General features: G+C 39.7%; 1 protein-coding gene across 1 annotated transcript in view; it reads left to right on the plus strand.

The window, feature by feature from the left end:
- The window catches only part of LOC126456962 (diacylglycerol kinase eta-like), a 537414-nt gene that overhangs the window by 496060 nt on the left and 17110 nt on the right, over positions 1 to 24244 (plus strand). The window contains exons 22-23 of the mRNA XM_050092898.1: positions 19325 to 19442; positions 20342 to 20437. Coding sequence (XP_049948855.1) covers positions 19325 to 19442; positions 20342 to 20437 — 214 coding nt within the window. The remainder of the gene's footprint in view (positions 1 to 19324; positions 19443 to 20341; positions 20438 to 24244) is intronic.

A 24244-nucleotide genomic window follows, 5' to 3' on the forward strand; every position in this document is an offset into this window, starting at 1 on the left:
GCAGTAAAGGAAACAAAAGAAAAATTCAGACTAGGAGTTAAAATCCATGGAGAGGAAATAAAAACTTTGAGGTTCGCCGATGACATTGTAATTCTGTCAGAGACAGCAAAGGACCTGGAAGAGCAGTTGAACGGAATGGACAGTGTCTTGAATGGAGGATATTTTGAACATCAACAAAAGCAAAATGAGGATAATGGAATGTAGTCGAATTAAATCAGGTGATGCTGCGGGAATTAGATTAGAAAATCAGATGCTTAAAGTAGTAAATGAGTTTTGCTATTTGGGGAGCAAAAAACTGATGATAGTCTAAGTAGAGAGGATATAAAATGTAGACTGGCAATGACAAGGAAATCATTTCTGAAGAAGAGAAATTTGTTAACATCGAGTATAGATTTAAGTGTCAGGAAGTCGTTTCTGAAACTGTTTGTCTGGAGTGTAGCCATGTATGGAAGTGAAATGTGGACGATAAATAGTTTAGACAAGAAGAGAATAGAAGCTTTTGAAATGTGGTGATACAGAAGAATGCTGAAGATTAGATGGGTAGATCACATAACTAATGAGGAGGTATTGAATAGAATTGGAGAGAAGAGAAATTTGTGGCACAACTTGACTAGAAGAAGGGATTGGTTGGTAGGGCATATTCTGAGGCATCAGGGGATCACCAATTTGGTATTGGAGGGCAGGGTGGATGGTAAAAATCGTAGAGGGAGACCAGGAGATGAATATACTAAACAGATTCATAAGGCTGTAGGTTGCAGTAGGTACTGGGAGATGAAGCAGCTTGCACAGGCTAGAGTAGCATGGAGAGCTGCATCAAACCAGTCTCTGGACTGAAGACCACAACAACAACATGTGCGAAATAAGGCAGTCTCTTTATCAGCACACGAACCAAATGTTTTTCATCTAGTGGGTTATCAAAATACTTAGCCCTAGTCAGACATCACTCAGTATACTTCTCATATGATCCCATGAACTATTATAATGCTTAGGATCTAATAACTCTAGTGTAAATTTTTCTTGCAGACTTGTGGACCGAAATTTGCTATTAAATTTTTCCTGAAAATATTCCCACAATTTAAATTCCTGTGAATGAGCTGTTCTCCTTTCCACTGCATCAGCTAGTAAATATCCAAGTGCAAAATATATTTTTTTAATATCATCCCATTTCTGAGGAATAGACTGAAAAAATACTCTTAAGGAATACAATGGATTCACTTCTCCTTCTGGCTTAAGCTTTGGAAACTGGTTAGCATGATTAACTCCATTTCCTGTTTGTAATTCATCTAATAATTCTGGTGACAATCTTGTGTTAGATGTAGCTATTTTGCTTCCGAGTTCCTGTTCACTATCTTCTAATTCTTTCCATAAGTTCTGTAACTCACTCTTATTGTTAATAGTATCGTCCACAGAATTGGAGATAACATTGTTGGTATCTACTTTTTTTGTGTACGTTTTGCTCTACTATTTCTGCTAAACCCTTTCCAAATAAGTTAAAGTATTCGGATCACTAGAAATTTCAATAAGTTTTTTTATTTAGGTCTAATACTTCTACCCTATCATATGTGTCTGAGATATGATTGCATATAGTTTCATAATAGCTCGAAGATTATTTCTCTAACTGTGTCATCTTATCCATCATTTTGATTTGCAGCTCCATGTATTGGCCGTGTTTGCAGTTAAAATTGTTGGATGTGTGGTCCACCACTTATGCAAAACACCGTTTTTCTCAGTACCCAAACATTTTTCGGCACCACTGTGCCATCATCAGTGGGTTTTCATTTTTATTTATTCCTTACATTTGGTGTGCATGAATTTCTTGGATCACTTGGGTGTTAATTACTGCAGGTAGCTTGTCATTGCCTTATCAGACCGGATTTTCCGCATAGCTCTTGCCATTCCGGAAAAATTGAGAGTCCCATCTCGTCACCCACCTGCCTGTTCAAATAGCAAGTAAAGTAATGGTGTGAAAAGTAGCACCACAATGACAACTCGTAACATACGGCTCTTCCAAATTGCTCAGTTCTCACAATGTATTAAGATAGTGTGTTACACATGTTGTATGGGTGCCCAATCTCTGAAATCAAGTATGTCTTGAGTGAAGGTACATCATTTACAGTCCCTTTGACTGTTCAGAGATGTCACTAAAACCACCCAAAGATGTAAACAACCATGCATGAGCAGCACCTATTAGATGGAGGGGGTCTGACAGCCAATCAGTTCCAGTCATTCCACCAAGAAAGAGGTACACGGCTCTTGTTGTCTGTAGTTTAACCATGCCTAGACGGTCAGTACTGCGGTTCGATCATGTCTGCATTGTTACTTTGTACCAGAAAGTGCTCTCAACAAGGGAAGTGTCCAGGCATCTCGGAGTGAACCAAAGCGATGTTGTTCAGACATGGAGGAGATACAGAGAGACAGGAGACGTCGATGACATGCCTCGCTCTGGCTGCCCAAGGGCTATTACTGCAGTGGATGACCGCTACCTATTGATTATGGTTCGGAGGAACCCTGACAGCAACGCCATGTTGAATAATACTTTTTGTGCAGCCACAGGACATCGTGTTATGACTCAAACTGTGCGCAATAGGCTGCATGATTCGCAACTTCACTCCTGACATCCATGGTGAGGTCCATCTTTGCAACCACAACACCTTGCAGTGCAGCACAGGTAGGCCCAATAACAGGCTGAATGGACCACTCAGGATTGGCATCATGTTCTCTTCACCGATAAGTGTCACATATGCCTTCAATCAAACTATCGTCGGAGATGGGGTTGGTGGCAACACTGTCAGGCTGAATGCCTTAGACACACTTTGCAGTGAATGCAGCAAGGTGGAGTTTCCCTGATGTTTTGGGGTGGCATTATGTGGGGCGATGTACACTGCTGGTGGTCATGGAAGGCACTGTAACGGCTGTATGATACATTAATGCCATCCTTCGACCGATAGTGCAACCGTATCAGCAGCTTATTGGTGAGGCATTCATCTTCATGGACAACAATTCGCATCCCCATCATGCACGTCTCGTGAATGACTTCCTTCAGGATAAATACATCGCTCAACTGGAGTGGCCAGCATGTTCTCCAGGCATGAACCCTATCGAACATTCCTGGGATGGATTGAAAAGAGCTTTTTATGGACGACATGACCCACCAACCACTCTGAGGGATCTATGCCGAATTGCCATTGAGGAGTGGGACAGTCTGTACCAACAGTGCCTTGATGAACTTGTGTATAATATGGCCTGACAAATACCAGCATGCATCAATGCAAGAGGATGTGCTACTGGGTATTTAGAGGTACTGGTGTGTACAGCAATCTGGACCACCACCTCAGAAGGTCTCACTATATGGTGGTACAACATACAATGTGTGGTTTTCATGAGCAATAAAAAGGGCAGAAATGATGTTTATGTTGATCTCTATTCCAATTTTCTGTACAAGTTCTGGAACTCTCAGAACTGAGGTGATGCAAAACTGTTTTTTATGTGTGTATTACGAAAAGGACTGACCATTCGGTCGCAGGTTCGAATCCTGCCTAGGGCATGGATGTGTGTGATGTCCTTAGGTTAATTAGGTTTAAGTAGTTCCAAGTTCAAGGGGACTGATGACCACAGAAGTTAAGTCCCATAGTGCTCAGAGCCATTTGAACCATTTGAACTGACCATTAAATATATTAGGTAAAGGATTGATTGCTACTCACCATAAAGATGATCCATTGAGTTGCAGACAAGCACAATGAAAAAACTGTTATACATTATAGCTTTCAGCCAAAGCCTTCTTCAGCAAAGAAAAGACACACACATTCACACAAGCAAGCACACCTCATGCACACATGACCACTACCACCAGCAGCTACGACAGAATTCCAGTCTTAGGCCTTTGGCCTTTCTTCACACATAGTTCTTCTTTTAAATATGAGACACAGTGGGCTATGGTTATTTTTTACGTGTTTCTCCTTTCTTTTGTTCCAGATTCTCTCGTCATTCCTCATTGTTTCTATATTCTTTGTTCTGTCCAAGTTGCTCCCATCTTCTTCCTGGGTTCTTCATTGAAGCCTTTAGAATTTTGCAGTTTCCTTCTGAGTGGCAGTCATTCCTCAGTATCTTGTGGAGTAATTCGGAGTTTATCCCTTCCACCTTCTTTGCCCAATGTGTTATCCATTTTTAATTCACTGAAAAAGTGAACAATCTTTTTGTCATTTGTTGTGAGTAGTCGTATGGATGTTGCCATAGAAAGCTAGTCTTCTTTTCCTAATATGCCCGCTACTTTTTCACTTTGTGTATAAAGCTCACAGTTATGATGTCTTCTGTACCATGATTGCTCTTTAACTCATCCCTTTCATCTTATTAACTCTTGCTCTGATGAATTCTTTCTCCAAAATGTCTTGTTCAGTTACTTCTTCTAGGTACTTCATCTTGTTAGTTCTTGGTTTCCTCAAAGGGGATTTGTAAGCCTGCTTTTTCACCTTGTTCATTCAGCAATTGTGTCTGTCTAGTGGCTATTTCCATTGAGTCTGTGGGGGGAGGGGGAGGGGGGGGGGTGGGGAAGGGAAGGTCGTGTGCAAACACTAGTCAGTCTATTTGTAGGTTGTCCCATTTGTAACCTAGTCTAACTCCATCATGTTTCCTGTGTTCCACCAAAACATAATTCTGCTCTTCACCACAGATATGACGTAACTATTATATACTATTGTTCTTGCATGCTTTTTTTTTTTTGCTAAGATTTTTGTAGCAAATGCCAGCCTGTTTAATTTATTTCTCAAACATCCAATAGTGGATTATCATGACAGGTTTTCACTGTGTCACATTTGAAAGACTTTTATTTAATCGACTTCATTTAGTTCTTGATTTTTGTGGATTATATAAATATAACTGATATACTTAAATTATGAGTTTTGATTGTTTTGTTTTAAACTGCATCAGTTAGGTTTTTGAAATATTTAATTTTAATCAATTTGAGTGAGACCAGGTATCTTAACTTTTCTTGGACTCATATAGCAAGATTGTCTGTGTTATTGTTTTCAATCAGTACTGATGTATCCTCTGCAAATAGTAGTGCATGGGAATTTATGTTGAGAGGTAGGTCATTTATGATGTGCCAGTAATTGATAAAGCCAAGAAAGGTACTCAGACATGTGCAGAAAGGTATCACACTAAAAAGTTTATTTATGATATGTGCTTTTTATATTTAAGGTATTTGTAACCTTGAGTTGCGAGTTTTTCTGCTGTGCTGAGTGTGTACGAGGAGTGTAATGGTCTTGATATAAACAAGTAGAATTGAATTCTAATAAAATCTGATAGTCACTGACTAATAGTAATGCTTCGTAGCATTGTCCTGTGTTATATTTTCTCACTGCAGTCTACTGCACTAAGATTAATACAACTCTGAAGATACACTGAATGTGGAGCGAAGCTCAGAATGAGGTTGCTTAAAAAGATGCACTAGCATGTCAGAGTTTCAGGAAGTGAGCCCATGTGAATTGAATGTCCTCTGGTGGCATGTTTGCATGGTGTCCCCCATAGCAGACAGTGACCGATGAAAGAGCAAAATAGCCAGCAGTATGTTGGCAGCAGGTCTAAATGTGCCATCTTCCATGTGGCTGCGTGTGGCATGCTGGGTGTGCTTAGTGAAGATGCTGTTGATACCGCAATTTAAATAACAAAGGAATGTATTGGCCTTAATATAAAGCCTTGTGGAGCTAGATTTGGAAGAACGATAGTTCAGACCCATGTCCGGCCCTCTTGATTCAGGTTTCCTGTGATTTCCCTAAATCACTTAAGGCAAATGCTGAGATGGTTCCTTTGCAATGGGGCATGTCCACTTTCCTTCTCCATCCTTCCCTAATCCAAGCTTCTGCTCCTTCTCTAATGACCTCGTTGTCGACAGAGCATTAAACACTAATCTCCTCCTCCTCTGTTGCCTGATGTAATGATAAACCTTTGGCTTCTCTCTGTTAGATCTGACTTAAACAATTTTAAAAGGCAATCCTCAATTACATATTTTATAGAAGTAGACAGTGCTTTACACTGATGAAGACTTTTGATACGTCACAGAAATTCCCATGGTTTTGTGAGACTTGTATATATGTGAACTGATTCTTTTCAGAAAATCTTAATAGCACAAATTTAGCTTTTGCCTTTTTGGAAACCAAGTTGATTTACAGAGATGATATTAAATATTCTAATGAAATTCCTAACTTGTCTTCCAACAAGCTTTGAAAAGATTTTAGAAAACACTGGAAGCAGAAAGATGGGATGGTAATTTCCTGTGCCTTCTTAGAAGCCTTTTTTTAAAGGTTTAGACCTCGGCATATCTGGAAAGTATCCCTCTCCAAATGGCTGATTTACAATCATTGATAATGGGCTTGCTATTATACTGCAAGATGCTTTAAGAACATTAGTGGGTGTAACGTACCAAAAAGTTTTAATTTTTTCTGTGTAATATTATTTTTTCTACCTTTTCACCTGTCACTAGAATTACCGAAACACTGTCACAGCTTGATTTTAAAAGAAATCAATGTTCATTTTCTAGATAATGATTTACATTGCTATCATATTTTGCTGCAGTTATAAAAAAATTATTGAAATATTCTGGCATTTGAGCAAGGTTTACAATTAAAATACCTTGGATTTCAGTTTTTTAAATTGGTTCTGAGCTTTACTTCAAAGTTCTGGTTTAACAACTGCCCAACCTGCCTTAGATTTGTTTATGTGTTACTGAATGACAATATTGTTAGGCATTTCTTTTCTTTAAATTTTTATAGTTTTTAACATTGTTTATAAACTCATTTTTATTGTATTTCCATTGTATAAGTTATTCTAACTAGTACCACAAAAGAAACACACAGTTATAAAATAACAAAGTTTATTGGGTCTCAGAGTGACAACAAGAACATTAATATATGGAGAGTAGCTACATGAGTGAGATACATTTGAACTGAGGGCTCAGGAGACCCACCCATAAAGTGGCAATTTCCAGCAGACACTGCTGGTATTGCACTGCACTGGAACAGGTGACTGCTGTCAGCAGTTGGACCATTCCTTCCGGCTGCCTCAGTCGTTCTCCAGCACATTGTTTGATTGTTGATGCACACTGTGCTTGTCATAGTAACGTGATCTACTGCTATGGCAGGTATAGCAACTAGCAGGTTACTACACTCCTTCTCCATTTTTGGGAAAAGACCAGGTGCCGTTATCCACAATGCTGTGGCTGTTCAGACATCCATCATGTCTGTGACAGCAGTCAAAGGTTTCTAATATGCTGGAACTGGAGCCTATGGACTAAAGAGAGTAGGACAAGGGCACCCCTGCCATCTGGGGCACCCAGTAGACAGGACCAGTGATGGGAGGGTCCATAGTAGAGGGTGCCAGCTCAGGGAGTGATGACTACTGACTGGTGAGGAAAGACACTGGAGATTAGGCACCAGTGTACCTCCCTGCTGCCAGCGGCACTGGCAAAGTGCCAAGGGAGGGGCCAACACCAGCCATAGGAAACTGAACTGCTGTTACTGTTGATATAGTCCCAACCACTGGGGCAGATGGGCACAACAATGTCTGTCCTACCCTCAGAGCAGTCAGGGCCTGCACAGGACAAGGAGCTGATGGCAGTGGCAGCAGGTCCCCAGCTCTGGCCTGGTGCCCTTCCTGTGACACAGCTGGTTTTGGTTGCATGCCATGATCCAAACCATGAAGACCATGAATACATGGTGGCCACACGAGCTGTGGATGATAGCTGGAATCCAGTCCAAAACTTCTGGCCCAGACAGATGTGCCAGGTGCAAACATCGATGAAACCTGCACTGCTGGGGACATCCAGTCAGCAACAAGAGGATAAGCAGTGTGCACAGCTGATGGCCATACAGGAGCTCATCAGTACTCTTGGTCCCAATTGGCATCATTCTGTTTGAGCTTAAGGAAAACATAAGAGCCTCTTCAGCAGGAAAATTTTCCACATATTTGTGCAGCTGTGTTTTAAATGTGCGTGTGGCTGGAAAGCTGGTGGTGTTACAGGGCAAATGCCATTGTGGTCACTGAAATCTGTAAAAGGTTATGCCATGAACTGAGGACCCATGTCCTAAACCAAGGTGCAAGGCGAGCCTTCAGTGCAGACTATTTCAGACAGGGCCTTGAAAGTCACAAACAGGCAGTGAATAACATAAGGAAAATGAGAAAAAACATCAGCTACCAACAACCAGAAAGTATCAAAGAAAGGACCAGCAAAATCAATATGGACCCTTTCCCAATGCTGCGTAGGAGGCGGCCATGGCAGAAAAACTGTGTGCAGTGTACCTACTCTCTTGAACACTTGTGGAAGGCCATGGCAAAGTGCTCCATCTCCCAGTTGATGCCCAGCCAAAACACATGGCAGCACACCAACATTTTGGTGTGAGAGAGTGATCCAGATGCAATAAATGGAGAACCTCCCCCTGCAGAGTCACAGAACCATGATGCAGGGAGTAAACTCTTTAGTTGACAGGAGAATAACAGCATCCAAGAGAGACAGATGATTCCAAATGCATAATAGTTCTGAAGCCAGTCTGACTATGAAACTCTTAGCTGAACGGGTTACTCCTGTTGTATCATGGAAATGACATACCTGAGCACCAGATCAGTTTTCACAGCAGAGGCAACATGGGAACCAGTGATGGGAAAACCATCCACTCTGTGTACTGCCTCTGCATCCAAATGAAAACAAAGCAGTTCCACTTGATCAAAAGAGGGGTCCAGGCCCATGGGGATTCAGGATAGTGCACCTGTATTCACATATTGTGATGTAGGATGAAAAAAGATCTCATAACTGCATCTGGACAAAAACAGGGCCCAATACTGAAGACAACGTCTGGTAAGGATACCGATGGGCTACACAGAAAAACCAAAGGTTTATGATTGGTTATTATGTGAAATTTGGAACCATACAAAAACATATTGTTCTTTTTACGGCATAGGTGATAGAAAGGATTTCTTTCTCCACCTGAGAATATGCTGTGGAGCCAATTTGAGTCTTTGAGCACAAAGGCAGTCAGCTGTTCAGAACCATCAGAATGACGTTGGACCAGAACTGCCCCCACCCCATACTCTGATGCATCCATTGCCACAACCAGGTGTTTGACATGGGGCATATACCCTGCTTGGAAATTTTATGATCCAAATAAACAATTGAAGGCTGTAAAAATTGAGACTTTAGGGGGTCACACTTGAGGCCCGCAGACTGCAGAACAGTAAATACGGAACAGAGATTACGTAGGTGACCCTCCATGGCAGCACCTGTCATGATGATATCATCTATCATCAAGATAGTTGATAAGCTTGGGAGCAACCGATGTGACCTGTCCTAGAAAACATGGAAAAATGGGTGGTACACTAGCAACCCCAAACATTAGCCACTGATGCTGATAGAGGCCAAAAGGCATATTGACCACAAGTAACTGTTGGAATGCCTCGACCAACAGAATCAATGGGATTCAGCAAAGTCGAATTTTGAAAAAAGTGTGGTCCCTGGCCAACTTAGAGAGCAACTCCTCTGGGCGAAGTAGGGGTAAGTGTCCATGACAGCCTGTGTATTGATAGTTACCTAGAAATCTCCACAGAGCTGAAGCTGACCAAACGGCTTCTTTACAGTCACTAAGGGTGTAATACAGTCACTGAAGGAAATCAATTTAATCACTCCCAACAACATTAAGCAATCTAGCTCTACATTAACCTTGTCATACGAAGCTATTTGCACTGGCCCATCCTGGAAAAAATGGGGGCAAGCTGAGAGTTTAAGGATGACATGTGCCTTGAAATTTTTTATACAACTTAACCCTGAGACAAACAGATCTGAAAACTCAGAACACATGTAATCCAAATTGTGGTAAGGCACTGGCACCAGAAGCACCACATCCATCATAGAAAAACCAAAAGTAGCAAATGCAGTATTGCAGTGCTAGTGTTATTCCAAATTACTATGCAAAGTTCCTTTAGACATGCATGCATGCATGTGACAGTAGCCATTATGAAATACATGAAATGTATTTGCAGTTGCGAATATGGCAAACCATCAGCTGTATAATGGAATGACAACAATAAAAGTGTGTGCCAGACTGTAACTGCTCATGATAAGTAGGCAATCCAGGTTCGAGTCCTGGTCCAACACAAATTTGCATTGTCATTATTCCATTGTACAATTTATGGTTGTCAGTATTCATAACTGTGAATACATCTCATGTAAGAGTAGCAAAGGTGTCCAACCCAAATAAATTTTCAGTACTGACATCATTTACCACCAAGTATGTGGCAGAACAGACAACGAATTTGTAAACAGTGTTGAGTGTGAAATAGCTGAGAATAGGAATCTGGTGTTTGTTATAGATTACCAATCAATGCTCCATGCAGGCCAACAGTTGGGACCTGACCCTGGCAAATGTCTGTGAGTTGAGTAGGGACACAGCAGCTCCTATTTTGACCTGTAGCCACAGTGGTTGATTTATCACCTGGACTTCAACAAAAAGTTTGTTCTGCCTTCCGACAATGGTGAACATGACAATGAAACAGGTATGAATATCTATGTCCACTGATTCTTGCAACAACTCTTGAGGGGTTATAGATTGACCTACTGCTGTTTGTGGCCTTCCTGCATTATCTACGGCAAGTGGCCCACCACCTGAGGGAGGCCACCCACTCATGCTGTACAAAATGGGGGACACAAAGTAAGTGGAGTTCACTGTTCCTGCTGTTGCTGATATGTTTGCCCATTGCAGCAGGGCAAGTGTGTTTGTACTGCAGCTTTGTCCCCCTTCTCTAGCGTGCTAGGCTCCTCATAACAGGTTTCTATGCTGTCAACAATGGCCTCCCACTGTTTGCCCATGGTGTGGAAAACCTCAAATGACTGTGCAGTATTCGAAACCTCTTCCAACTTAGGGTCCTCAAACAGCAGAGCATGGTGGTGCACTTCCTTGTCAGTGGCCAAAAGAATGATTGCATCTCAGACCATGGTGCCCGCATACATCTCCCGAGGCCGGGCCATGACAAAAGATGTTTACAACTGAGGCTGTGAAGATTGGCCACCCAAGCATGGAAGAATTCCTGTGACAGTTTGTGACATTGATAGAATTGATTCTGCACAGTGGCTACATGCATATGCTTTTGGCTGATGAGAGGACAGCAAACACACATATCATCAAAGGAAAGTGACACTGGCTCCTGCTGAAGTGGTAGGTGACACAGTAAGTGATAAATGCAAGGGGAGATCCAGGATAAGAAAAAAAGTCTTACAGACCTTCTTATCAACCACCCAAATGGCACAAGATGTTTGCACAGCTGGTTGTCGTAATGATCCCAGTCTTCTGCCAAATGATTGGAGGGTGAGTATGGTGGTGGGTGAGAACTGGTGGCTGAGCAACTGGTGCCAGAGCCTGAGTCAATGTAGCCAATAACCAGTCCAACATGGCTACAGTATCTTACTGTTGTTGGGTGACTGACTGAAGGAGAGCCTCTGTGATAGAACCAAATGGTAATAAGCCCACAGGATCCAGAACACGCAAAAATTCTACACCCACTTGTCACCACTTGTGTTGTAACGAGGAACACAAGGAAACACACAGTCTTAAAATAACAAAGTTTATTGGGTCACAGAGTGACAACAAGAACACAAATATACAGAGAGTAGTTACATGACAGAGATACATTTGAATTGAGGGTTCAGAGGCCCGTGGATGTCTGTATAAAGATACAATTACCAATAGACACCGCTGGTGTCACACTGTGTACGCAAACCAGACAAGGTGACTGTTGTTGCCAATCAGGCTGCCTGTGGTAGCTTCTCGGTCATCGTGTGGTGTGTTGTTTGATTGTTGACATGCACTATGCTTGTCATAGTAACCTGGCGTGTGGCCCTAATCTGCCTCCAGCCCAGCACTTTAAATCATTGTGTAAATGGGCTTCTATCAATAGCCCATGAAGACCATGTTTTACATCACATTTTTAGAGGTGTGGTCAACCAGTACATAGAAAGAGTGGTGAGGAAGAAATGTAAATTTTTTACCACAATCATTAATCCCTACCTGTAGTAAGATAGGGTTATCCTGTTTCAGATTAGTGCCTTCTTTATGAGACACAAAACACTTGTATAATCACAGCATCATTACCATCTGATAGTTCTCATACACTACTGGATTAAGACTTCCTGTGACTTCTCCATACATCCATGTTGCTCCTGAATGTTTCCTAATGACGTCTACCCACTTTCCATTTAGGTCATTATCTCATTGTCTGCTTATCTCTTCAAATCCAACAAAGAACTTCCTGGGTTCATCTGCCGTCCGTTAACTTGGCTAAGTGAGCCACCCATCCAGTTACATTGGGTGTTCCACTCCAATCTATTTTCTAAATCATATTTCATTTATTTTTATTTTGTCTCTTCTAGTAATTCCTAATATGCATCCCTCCATTTCTTACTGAGCAACACTCAGTTTTTGAATGTTTTTCAATTTACAAGTTCGTGGCTCACTGTAGTAAGTCAAAAGTGACTGTAAACTTTTCTCTTTAGACACATTGGAGGTCTGATTTTGAAAAGCCTCTTTAGTTTATCTAAACCACTCCATACCATTTTTACTTTACTTTTTATTTCTTTTGCTATACATTCAATCACTGTCTTTAACTTCATTAAGAACAAAAACTTATAGAGTGATTCTGTGGATTCCTTATTAATTTACACTACTTTCTTATTGACACGCTAGTTACTTATTATTTTAATCTTTTGTAATTGATCTTCAAGGCTACTTACAAATGTTCTTTGTTGAGTTTTTGTATTTGTTGATGAAGTTAACTTGCACTAGAGGTAAACAGCACAGCGTCATCAGTAAACTAAGGTGGTTCATGTTTCTTCCATTGACATATATTCCTTCCTTGTTTTTGTTCATGGATCTGGGAACTTCTTCTAGAACTGCTGAGAATAGTTTTGGTGATGTGGAGTATGTCTTTTCTATCTCCTTTCTTATGGTGTGTCATAAGTACAAAGTTGTTCCAGTTCTTAAAAAACTGTCTTCATTTGTGGAGATTTTTGTGAAAAATTTTGGAAGTTACTTTAATATTATTTTTCTTCCCACTTTAACTATTTCTATTGAGAACTAATCTCCAGGTGCATTTCCTTTCTTCATTACTTGAAGCTTTCACAGGTCTCATCTACCGTTACTCCCAGCATGTTATTAGTTTCATTCCTCATTGTCTATGTTTCTGATTCATCACTTGAACTTTACAGATATTTAAAGATACCTTCGTATGCTTGTTCAATTTCCTGTCTGTTAGTTATTATACCATCTGCCATCTTAACTGCTGAAAAGTGAGGCCTACCCAATATAACATTCCATTTTGTCTTCTTCATACTCCAATCAGTTTTGTTCCATTTGAGATTTTCTTTTCTACTTCTCTCTTTGTAGATGCACTATCTTTTGCTGTTGTTTGAGAAATCATTTTTGTCAAAAAATTGTCTCTTTCAAATACGTCTGTATAATTGTTTGGAATGCTGCTTTAATCCCTCAAAAAGGTTGCAAAAAAGCCACACTCTGCAGCAGTGAGACATTCATTCTGGAAACAACCCTCAGACTGTGACTTCCAAGACTGCTAGTCCAACAACATATGCAGAAGATCTTCTGTAATATTAGGAAAGTTTGAGAGAGTTACTAGCAGAAGTGACAGTGTGAGGATGGGCTATACTTTGCTTGTCCTGTTGGTAAGAGCATTACCATGAATGCCAAAGTTTTGGCTTTGAGTCCTGGTGGGGGGCTCACACTTACAATCAGCCAAGAAGTTTCCAAACAGCATACACTCCACTCCAGAATGAAACATTCAGTTCAGGTTTGAGTATCAACAATTATGAAAAGGACAGATTATGGAAAGGCTACAGTGTTTCACCATTGTGAAGATGTTGAGTCACAGACAGGTCTTCTTCTGAATTACACACATTTATGCAAATGCGACTCATACACACATGACCACCATCTCTGGTTGATGTGGTCAGGCTGCAAGCAACAGTGCATGATAGGAGAAGCAGTCTGGGTGGTAGAGGTTAGGAGGCTGGGATACGAAGGGGGAGGTGTAGGAGGGTAGGGGTCGGGATGTAAAATGCTGCTTGTGGGAGCATACAGGGATGAAAATGAGATGGGGAGAGGGTAAGGCAACTAGATGCAGTTGGGTGGTTAGTTGGAGGGCGAGGTGGGGGAGTAAAAACACTATGAATATGTTGACAGAATAGAAAGCTGTGTATTGCTGGACTGGGAACAGGGAAGGGGATAGGTGAATGAAGGGCAGTGATTAACTAAGGTTGAGGCTAGGAGGGTTATGGGAACATTGGATGTGTTGCAGGAAGATTTCCCACCTGCGCAGTACAGAAAACCTGGTGTTGGTAGAAAGGATCCAGATGGCACAGGCTGTGAAGCAGTCCTTGAACTGAAAAATGTTGTTTTGGGCAGAATACTCAGCAGCTGGGTGGTCCAGCTGTTTTTTGCCTACAATTTGTCAGTGCCCATTCATGTGGACAGACAGCTTGTTGGTTGTCATGCCCACGAGGAATGCAGAGCATTGGTTGCAGCTTAGCTTATAGATCACGTGACTGTTTTCACAGGTAGCCCTGTCTTTGATGTGATAGGTGATGCTTATGACTGGACTGGAGTGAGTGGTGGTGAGAGGATGTATGGGACAGATCTTACAGCTTGGTCTATTACAAGGATATGAGTGATCAGGCAAGGGGTTGGGAGTAGGGGTTGAGGAGGGATGGATGAGGATGTAGTGTAGGTTTGGTGGGTGGCAGGATACCACTGTATGGGAAAGGTGGGAAGAATAGTGGGTAGGACATACCTCATTTCAGGGCACAACGAGAGTTATTCAAAACCCTGGTGGAGAATGTGATTCAGTTGCTCCAGTGCCAGATGGTGGGACTTTAGGAAGTGCTTCATGACTAGAGAGATAAGGCAGGAGAGATAAGCCACAGCAGATCTATTCCTGTCCAAGGTTGGAGGGTAATTACAGTCAGTGAAGTACTCAGTAAGACCCTTGGTGTATTTTGAGATGGACTGCTTGTCACCAAAGAAGCGATGTCCATGGTTGGCTAGGCTGTATGGAAGGGACTTCTTGGTATGGAATGGGTGGCAGTGGTCAAAAGTGGAGGTGTTTCTGGTGGTTGGAGGTTTGATGTGGATGGAGGTACTGATGGAGCTATCTTTGTGTTGGGGATCAACATTGTGGAAGGTGGTTTGTTCGGTTTAGCAGGACTGGGTGAATTGATTGAGGGAGTAGGTGTTGAAGTTCTGGAGGAATGTGGATAAGGTGCTCTCACCCTCAGTTCAGATCATGAAGATGTCATCAATGCATCTGAATGAGGTGGAGGGTTTGGGATTCAGGGTGGTTAGGAAGGGTTCTGCTAGATGGCCCATGAGTAGAGTGGCGTAGGATGATGCCATGTGAATGCCCATTGCTGTACACTGGATTTGGTTGTAGGTGATGCCTTCAAAGGAGAAGTAGTTTTGGGTGAGGATGTAGTTGGTGATGGTGACCAGGAAGGAGGTTGTAGGTTTGGAATCCAGTGGGCTTTGGGAAACATAGTGTTCAATAGCGCCAAGGCCATGAGCATTAGGGATGTTAGTATAAAGGGAGGTGGCATCAATAGCAACAAGCAGGACACTGTGTGGGAAAGGAACAAAAATTGTGGAGATTTGATGAAGAAAATGGTTGGTATCTTTTATATAGCAAGACAGGTTGTGGGTAGTAGGTTGAAGGTGTTGGTCTGCAAGAGCAGAGATTCTCTCAGTGGGGGACAGTAACTGTTTCAATTGGGTGAGCTGGGTGGATTGGTTTATGGACTTTAGGAAGCATGTAGTAGGTAGGAATGTGGGGAGTGGTAGGAGTGAGTAGGTAGGAGAGACTCTGGGGATAGGTTCTGGGATGGGCCTAAGGATTTGAGGAGAGACTCAAGATCCTGCTGGATTTCTAGAAAGGGGACGAATCTGGCAGTTGCCAGGTAACCCTTGTAGTTCAAAACAACAGTGGTGGAGCCTTTCTCAGCAGGTAGGATTATAAGGTCAGGATCAGTTGGTAGGTGGTGGATTGCAGTTCTTTCTGCAGATCTAAGGTTAGCTTGCATGTTGAGTGATTTGGGGAGTGATGATGAGGCTAAGTTCAAGGTTAAGAAATTCTGGGAAGTTAACAGGGGTGAATTGGGGGCAGTAGGGATAGATCACAGTTGGATGGAGGAATGGACTAAGTCAGGCAGGGTTCAACATTGGTCTTTGGTGGAGTCTGATTGGTAGGATTAGTGGCAAAAGTGTTTCCAGTATAGGGGTTGGGAGAAGGGAAGAAGATCTTTAACAAGTCCAGCATGATTGAATTTGGGAGTGGGGCAAACATATCCTGGATTTTCCATTGTTTGAAAAGGATAGATTGCTGCTCACCGTAAACATGATACATTGAGTTGTGACAAGCACAATGAATAGACAATTACACACTGACCTTTTGGCCAAAACCTTCTTAAGAAAGGACAGGAAAACACACATACGTTCACACAAGCAGGCACACCTCATGAGCACATGACTGCTATCTCTGACCGCTCTGGTCAGACTGTCATCTTTACAGTGATTAGTAATCTACCCTTTTCTCAATTGTCAGTAAGAGTATTAGGCACAGCTGATAACTGAACACCTTGCAGAAGCCTCTTTAACCACCTCGGGATTCCTACACTTGCATTCCAATGCATTTACTCCCTAACATCATTTGTGTTTAATAATAAGAGTGAATTTAGAATGGACTGTGAAATTCAAAACCACAGTGCTAGATGAGAAAATAAATTCTATTTAGACTATATGACCCTAACTGGAGTTGAGAATTGTTGTGTCAATTGGTGTAAACACCTTGGATGAACATTCTAGAACATATCAAACACTACTGGAGGATTAAAACATTAATTTCTTTACTTATAATATATTCGATATAAAGCATACATAATTTTGTATCCTGCAGTCTCTCTTTCTGTTCCACTAGTCCTGTGTACCAGTACTCATGAGCAGTCATAGTTTAAAATTTCTTATTACACTGTCATCCAGATGCTTGGTGTGATTGGAGAGTATTCTAATGATAATCTGTGGACAATCTGGGATAATTTTAGATGAAGCACTGAGTGCAACAGCGTAAAAAGACACGTGGACAAATCACAGTTACAGGCAGTGAGGTTATGTGAAGATGGCATCCTCTTGTGGTGTGTGTAGTCCCGCCTAACAATATCTGGCAAGCCCTCTCTAGCAGGGACTCATGGCAGCTAATTTAAACATTTCTTCTGTGGAGATGAGAGTGGTGAACTGATTGCAGTTTATAAAGACACAGTTGGTACCATAAGAATTGCAAAAAAGTAGTTGTCAAGCAGAAAACTGAAAATCGCCAGATATTCAAAAACAAAGTAAAAAAAATTACACTTATACCAATCCTTCTATAATGTATCTGGTTAATATTAATGTTCATATTATACAGAAGTTGCCTGCAGTGACTGCTTGTGCCTATTAGTGCATAGCATGACTTGCTACAGATCATTGAAAGCTCTCCTTCATTGTGAGGTTTGCAGAGCATGGTGTGTGAACGAATGAGTGATGAATGACTTTACCCAAATGGTCCCATATTCTTAGTGTGAATACATTAATAACCTTTGTGAATGACAGTTTGTTATCTGTTGCTTGAATGTGTTTCACAGATATTATCAGTAGGTTTCATGATTAATGAGATACAGGAAGGTGACTTTTCTCGTGTATCTGCTGCAGTTTTTACAGTGATGTGCAACTTTTGTCTAACAGCTAACAGGTTACAACTGCTGTTTCAATAGAATATGTATGTGAACACAGTTATATTCTTAACTACTATTACTGAAGCACATTTTTGACTTTCTTTGTTAATTTAGCAGCTGTTTCTATCCATGGCACCTGCTGTGGTTGAGATGTAGTCCATTCCCTCAAATATTGAACACTATTGTGTTATGGTAATTAATCTGATATATTGTGATGATCTTGCATTGTAGTTGTCAACCAGATAATACAGAATCCAGTATTTAGTTGCAAATATAAATACTTGTAATATATACACATGAAGGACTTATATCACAACTCAGTAAAGCAACACTGATACCAAACAACTTGTATTGCTTAAATTTTTTTTCTGCCCAAGCACATTTATTCAAAGTCTGTGTTTTCTGAAATGAAATGTGTTATAGAAGTAAACTATGTCTGAAGAGATATTGTTTTATTTTTAAGACATCTTTAATTGTAACAAATTGATTTATGTAATTCCGAAAGTTTATCTCTCTCTCTCTCTCTGTGTGTGTGTGTGTGTGTGTGTGTGTGTGTCTGGCAGACCAAGATTTCTGTTGAATCGAAGGAAAATTTAATTTAAAAAACTAATCAGCTATGACAGAATTGCTGGCTACTACTTACATCATGAGATGAAATGTATAGCACTGCCAATACTTATAAAAGTTCAGCATACACACTGCTTAGCTTTTGGAACTAATAGCTCATCCTTTGGGGAGGAGAAAGGTATAAGTTAGAGAAGGTTAAAAAGGAAGGACAAGGTATTGAGACCCCATAATGGGAGAGACCCACCTGTTTCCTCCCATCCTCACTACAAGTAAGGGTTTCTCTTGTCCTAGGGTCAGAGTATCCTATCCTTCCTTTTAAGCTTCTCTTATATATTTCTCTTCTCTTCCAGAAGTAGGGACTATTAGGACCAAGAGCTAGGTAGTTTGCCCCTTTTACAAAGACACTTGGTCCTTTTTATTCATGTGTGCCATAAGAGGTTCTCCTAACTACTTTGTTTATCATGAAGTCATGCTGTTGGGGAAATTTGCAGAAACTTAATGGAAGTGCATTTTTGTTTTGAAGACTTTCATAAAGTAGTTGTGCAACTAACCTCAAAGATGATGAGAACCACTTCTTGTGGATGGACTTGATCCAGTATGCCCCACAGTGAAACATTTTATAGCACAGTTGAGCTTATCACCATATGCTATGACTGGGGTCTAGTAGTTATTATTACTGCCTCTAGATTGCAAGTTCCTGGGTTCAATTCCTGGCCAGGCTAGAGATTTTCTTCACTTGGAAAGTATATGGTTGCATTGTCCAAAACATTTCATCTCATATTTTCACAAGGATGCACAAGTTGCTGAAGTGGTATCAGGTAGAAAGACTTTCACCAGGTGGCCAAACAACTCCAGACAACTCCCTGCCAATAATGCCATATGATAATTTTGTTTACCATACGTTATATTGTAAATAACAGTGTTTTTTTTTAAACTAAGAGATAACAAAATCTGTTTCAGGTATGTAAAACTGGTAGCAATCAGTCACCCCATGATAGAACCAGAGCTCTATCAACTTGCTGTACAAGCGTCTACACATCTTGAGAAAGTGCATCCTGGTGGTAAAATTGTTGAAGGAGTAAGTTTCATATCTTTTATCTCAATTCGTTTTATTTATGTAAACTTGAGCTATTTCTATCACAATTTATCCTTGTATTTGGTCATTCACCAGTCATGACTGGGTAGATTGTGTCAGTCACAGCATCAATCTTACAACTTCTAATATGCACACAATGAAAAAAGTATACATTAATAGTAACATATGAGTACATGATTTCCAAAGACCTAATTTTTATCCAAGTAGCAAATCATTGACACTGTTTGGATTTACTTTAATATGCTAATTATTTTTCCACATGATATCACTACAAAACAAGTATCCTTGAGTAAATGTGTATTGCCTCATTTATTACAAGGATAGCTCATTCTTAAGTTGACACGTAGCAGTTATTTTTAACATACATCCAAATTGCCAAAATTATGAACTGTTACTAATTTGTGAGCAAGTAGTCATTTTCTTTAGCAATTGTATTGCAGAATGCTGCCTCTAATGGATAATGAGAGTGCAAAACTATGATAAGAAAAACACAGATAGTCATTTTTATGATATACAATAAGAAACTTTAGACATTTACTGTTGTTATGAATATCTCCTCCATCAATAATCTACATTAGAGATAAATTTAGCAGTTTAGTCTGCACTGAGCCCCCATGTTCCCCATTGTTGTAAACTAACAATTAATTCAAAAGTATTAGTACAAATAAGCAACAATTTAACCCTGAAATCGAAAACTTAATTTTGCATTTAAGAACTGTTTTGTGTGCTTAACATACAAAATCCTGTACTTTCACCAAACATTTATTTGCCCACTGCTAGTTTTCTGTTTCACACTAATATCTAATAATTGTAATTTTGGTTATGAAAATAGTGTGTGAACACTGACAGAACAGTTACAGTTATTATTATTTATGTTACAGCCAAATCTACGACCTCAAGTCACAGAGCTGGTTTCAAGTGCACGTCAGTTGTATGAGGAAGCTTGCAGTCTGTTGCGTGATAAAGCTCAGACATTGGTAAATCAAAAGTTAGATTTGTCTTTGTTTAGACATTATTTTTTATCACTGCATAAAATCAGGAAAATCAATGAAACGTGTTTCAAGTTACAGTAAAATTTCAATTAATACAATATACAGTAGAACTGAGACTGCACTATGTTTATTTGGATAGTTCATTATTTCATGCAAAATTAAAATACCTTCTCTTCTAATAAAAACATCAATGTGTATTCAAAATCTGGACATGCAATAATTGTAATTCATTGTGAATGTGCCTGAATGTTAAAATTCTGAATGTTAAAATTGGTGATGGTGCCTGCAGATGTCAGAAACATTGCTTAATGGAGTAGTGTAAGGTAGGCTGAAACTGGATGATCATTTACACTTAAATGAAGCTTTCTTACAGATTATCAGTAAACTGCAATGCACCTTCCCTGAAATGTGTGGGCAGCTTCAAAAAGATCTTATTTATTTTGGATTTGAAATGATAGCCAAGTAATTAATAAACAGTCCCTAAGAAATGACAAAACAGTTAAAATGTAGTGCACACTTGATAATTTGCTACAAAAATGGATTAATATTGCAATATGTAATAGTTGTGATAAATTCTAATTTATAAATTGTTTAATCAAGTAAACAGACTCAAAAATTTTATATACCGAGAAACTGTACTTTTAATCAAAGTTACTGTTGTGCCAACCAACAGCTAAACATAGTAAAAAGGTTATGAATAATTTAGGGAAGTGATACCATGTAGGCAGAAAATGACTTACAATTGTGTCCAGCTTTAAAAGGAGAACCATGTTCATTTAGCAACTGGACCGGTTGTCAACACAAAATCAAATAGAGATAACACCAAAGTAGGTCTAAAAATGAATAATTAAATAGGAATGCAGTTAAACTATTATGGACAACATAGGGAATGGATCACCATAGCTCAGATAAACACAAAATTATGAGCCACCCCAGTAGTACAAGTAGATTACCTACTGTCTTCATAGATGATGAGATTTTAAAGAAAATATATGATAAGATACAAGAAATTATTCAGTACATTAATGGAGACAAAAATTTAATTTTGATGGGGTGCTGGAAATAGTAAAGAAAGGAAGAGAAGGCAGAATGGTAGGAGAATATAGACTGCAGACAAAGAATATAATAAGACATCACATGATACACATTTAACATTTGGTTTAAGAATAATGAAAGAATGTTGTATAAGTGGAAGAGATCTGAAGACACCAGAAGGTTTCAGATGGGCTATATAAATTTAGAAATGCAATTTTACACTGTAAAACATTTTCAGGTGTGGACTCTGATGATACTTTACTAGGTATGAAATGTTGTATTAGAACGTTTCTTAAATCAGTCAACAGATCATCTAACTTTCCATTCACTCAGTGGCCACACTGGCAGCAAAACTGAGGATAGTAGAGTGGAAACGGAAATGATTTTTCTGTTTTTCTGTTTTCCAAAATAGTTTCATTGAGGGAGATCAGACTTTGGTTCCTCCTTTTAAGTGTCACATGAAGATCACAGATCAAAATGAAAGATACTAGAGATACTGAGATAAGTGTCCATGAGATATAACTGTGGAATAATGCAGAGGTCAGTTCCATTTTAAAGAAGGGCCATACAACTAATATACACAACCACGGTCTATATCACAGATGTCAGTCTGCTACAGAAATTTGGAATATATGTACACTTACATATTATCATCTCTCTGGAGACTGAAAATCTTCTCTTTAGGAATCAACATCCACTAACAACATTCTTACAAAACTCAATTCACTCTGGTCATGTACAAGAACAAAAAGATACTGTAGTAGATACTGATACCCAAGTTTATGGTGTGTTCATTGACTTTTGGAAGCTGTTTGATACTCTTCCACACTATGAGCTAATGAACAAAGTATGAGCATATGGAATCATCAGATCAGGTTTTTAATTGGATTGAAGAGTTCCTAGCAAACAGGACACAACATATCATCCTTAAGGGAGATAAATCTTCAGATGTAAAAGCACCTTCAAGCATTTTCCGAGTGAGTGTTGTTCACTTGGTGCAGGAATTGGTAGTCGACCCTCAAAATAAACAAATATGACATATTGCGCATAAACAGGTGGAAAGACCCATTTTTGTTTGATTACACAATTACCTAAGAGTTGCTGGAAATAGTAAAATCCGTTAAATATCTGGGAGCTTGTGTACAAAGAAATCTGAAGTGGAATGACCTCATAAAGCTAATTTTAAGGTAGCCAGAGTCTTGACTGACAAGGAGACTACATGGCAACCAGATTTTTGTATTTTTTTATACTTGTGCTATGTGAAGTTTAGAATTAAGATATGAAGCAGTCAAAGCAGATTGATGCAACTCTCAAAAATTTGCAGGAAATTGACTGTAAAGTTTTCTGATCATCTTTAATACCCTAAAGCTTTTTTTTTTAATGTGCTGCATGGCTCTGTTGTAGAATACTCACTTATCATGGAGGTAGCCTGGGTGCAATTCCCAGCTGTGGTAGATTTTTAAACAAAGGTGCATGTTTCATCAGTGTTTCCATGAAGTGTAAAATATATAAGGAATAAAAAATAATAATTTGTAATTTTTTTCTAATTTAAGCAAGCCTTATTAATAATCTTTTATAAGACATAGATTGTTAAGAATTTATATCTGGAATGGAAGCTCAAACCAGCAATTACCAGTCTTGAGGGCTACTGATTATTTTCCATCTTGTGCATCACATAAACACTAGTAGAGCAGGCGCCTTTGTTTAAAAAATTTCATCAGCTAGTAATTGAAATGAGGATCCCTACATGGCAGGCAAGCATTCTACCACAGAGCCATGCTAGTGGTCAAAAATAATTGTCCTTACTTTAGGGTATTGAAGACACTTAGAAAACATCAAAAATGATTTACTGGAGAATTTTAGAGGTTTGCATTGAATTGTTTTGACTGAATGATTGTTAAGTTCTGAACTTCACATACCATAAATATAAAAAATTACAAAAATCCAATTGCTATGTGGTCTCTTCTTCATTGGGAGAATTCTCAAAGGACTGGACTCTACCCATGAAGGAGATAGCATGCAAAACTCGCATTGAACCGATACTTGATTTATTGCCACTCCTACCTACCAGATAGCATTGATGGAGGATATAGAGAAGATGCAAAGAACAGCATGTTTTGTCAGTGGTTCATTTAGTAAGTGCAAACACAATGCAGAGGTGCTCATTCAACTCCAGTGGCAGATGCTATGAGAGAAATGTTGTTCATCATGGTGTGTTTTACTGCTAAAATTATTAGATTGTACATTCCTGGATGACTCAGGCAATGTATTACTTCCTCCTGCATCTGTCTTGCAATGAAACCTTGAAGGTTAAATGGAAGTTTACCAACAGCTGTGCTTCCCATGCACCTTTCACAATTGGAACAGGAAAAGGAAGAAGTCATTATGGTACATGAAGTACCCTGCAGCACACACACTCTAACATGTCTTGAGGAGTGTAGGTGTAGGTTATATCCCAAACTTCATCATTCTGAGACTGCATTCTAATGGAGGTGATACATTTTCACATGACAAACAACATTACAATAGGGATTAAGGAGTCCAGCTCAGTGCAGTCTGGAACCCTCCAAATGGAAAGAGCAAGAGAAGGATTTCAGACAGTAACTTCATCACAGCGTAGTGAGGATGCAAGTAGCAATCAGTCTTGGTTCACGTCCCAGCTACAGCAATCCCCAGCAGCATCACTGATGGTCCTGTGCACACAGAAAAAGTCACCCCTTGGTTTCCAGTTGGTGCCTCTTTGACATGTTATAATCA

This window comes from Schistocerca serialis, chromosome 2 (genome assembly GCF_023864345.2).
Source record: "Schistocerca serialis cubense isolate TAMUIC-IGC-003099 chromosome 2, iqSchSeri2.2, whole genome shotgun sequence".
Lineage (NCBI taxonomy): Eukaryota > Metazoa > Arthropoda > Insecta > Orthoptera > Acrididae > Schistocerca > Schistocerca serialis.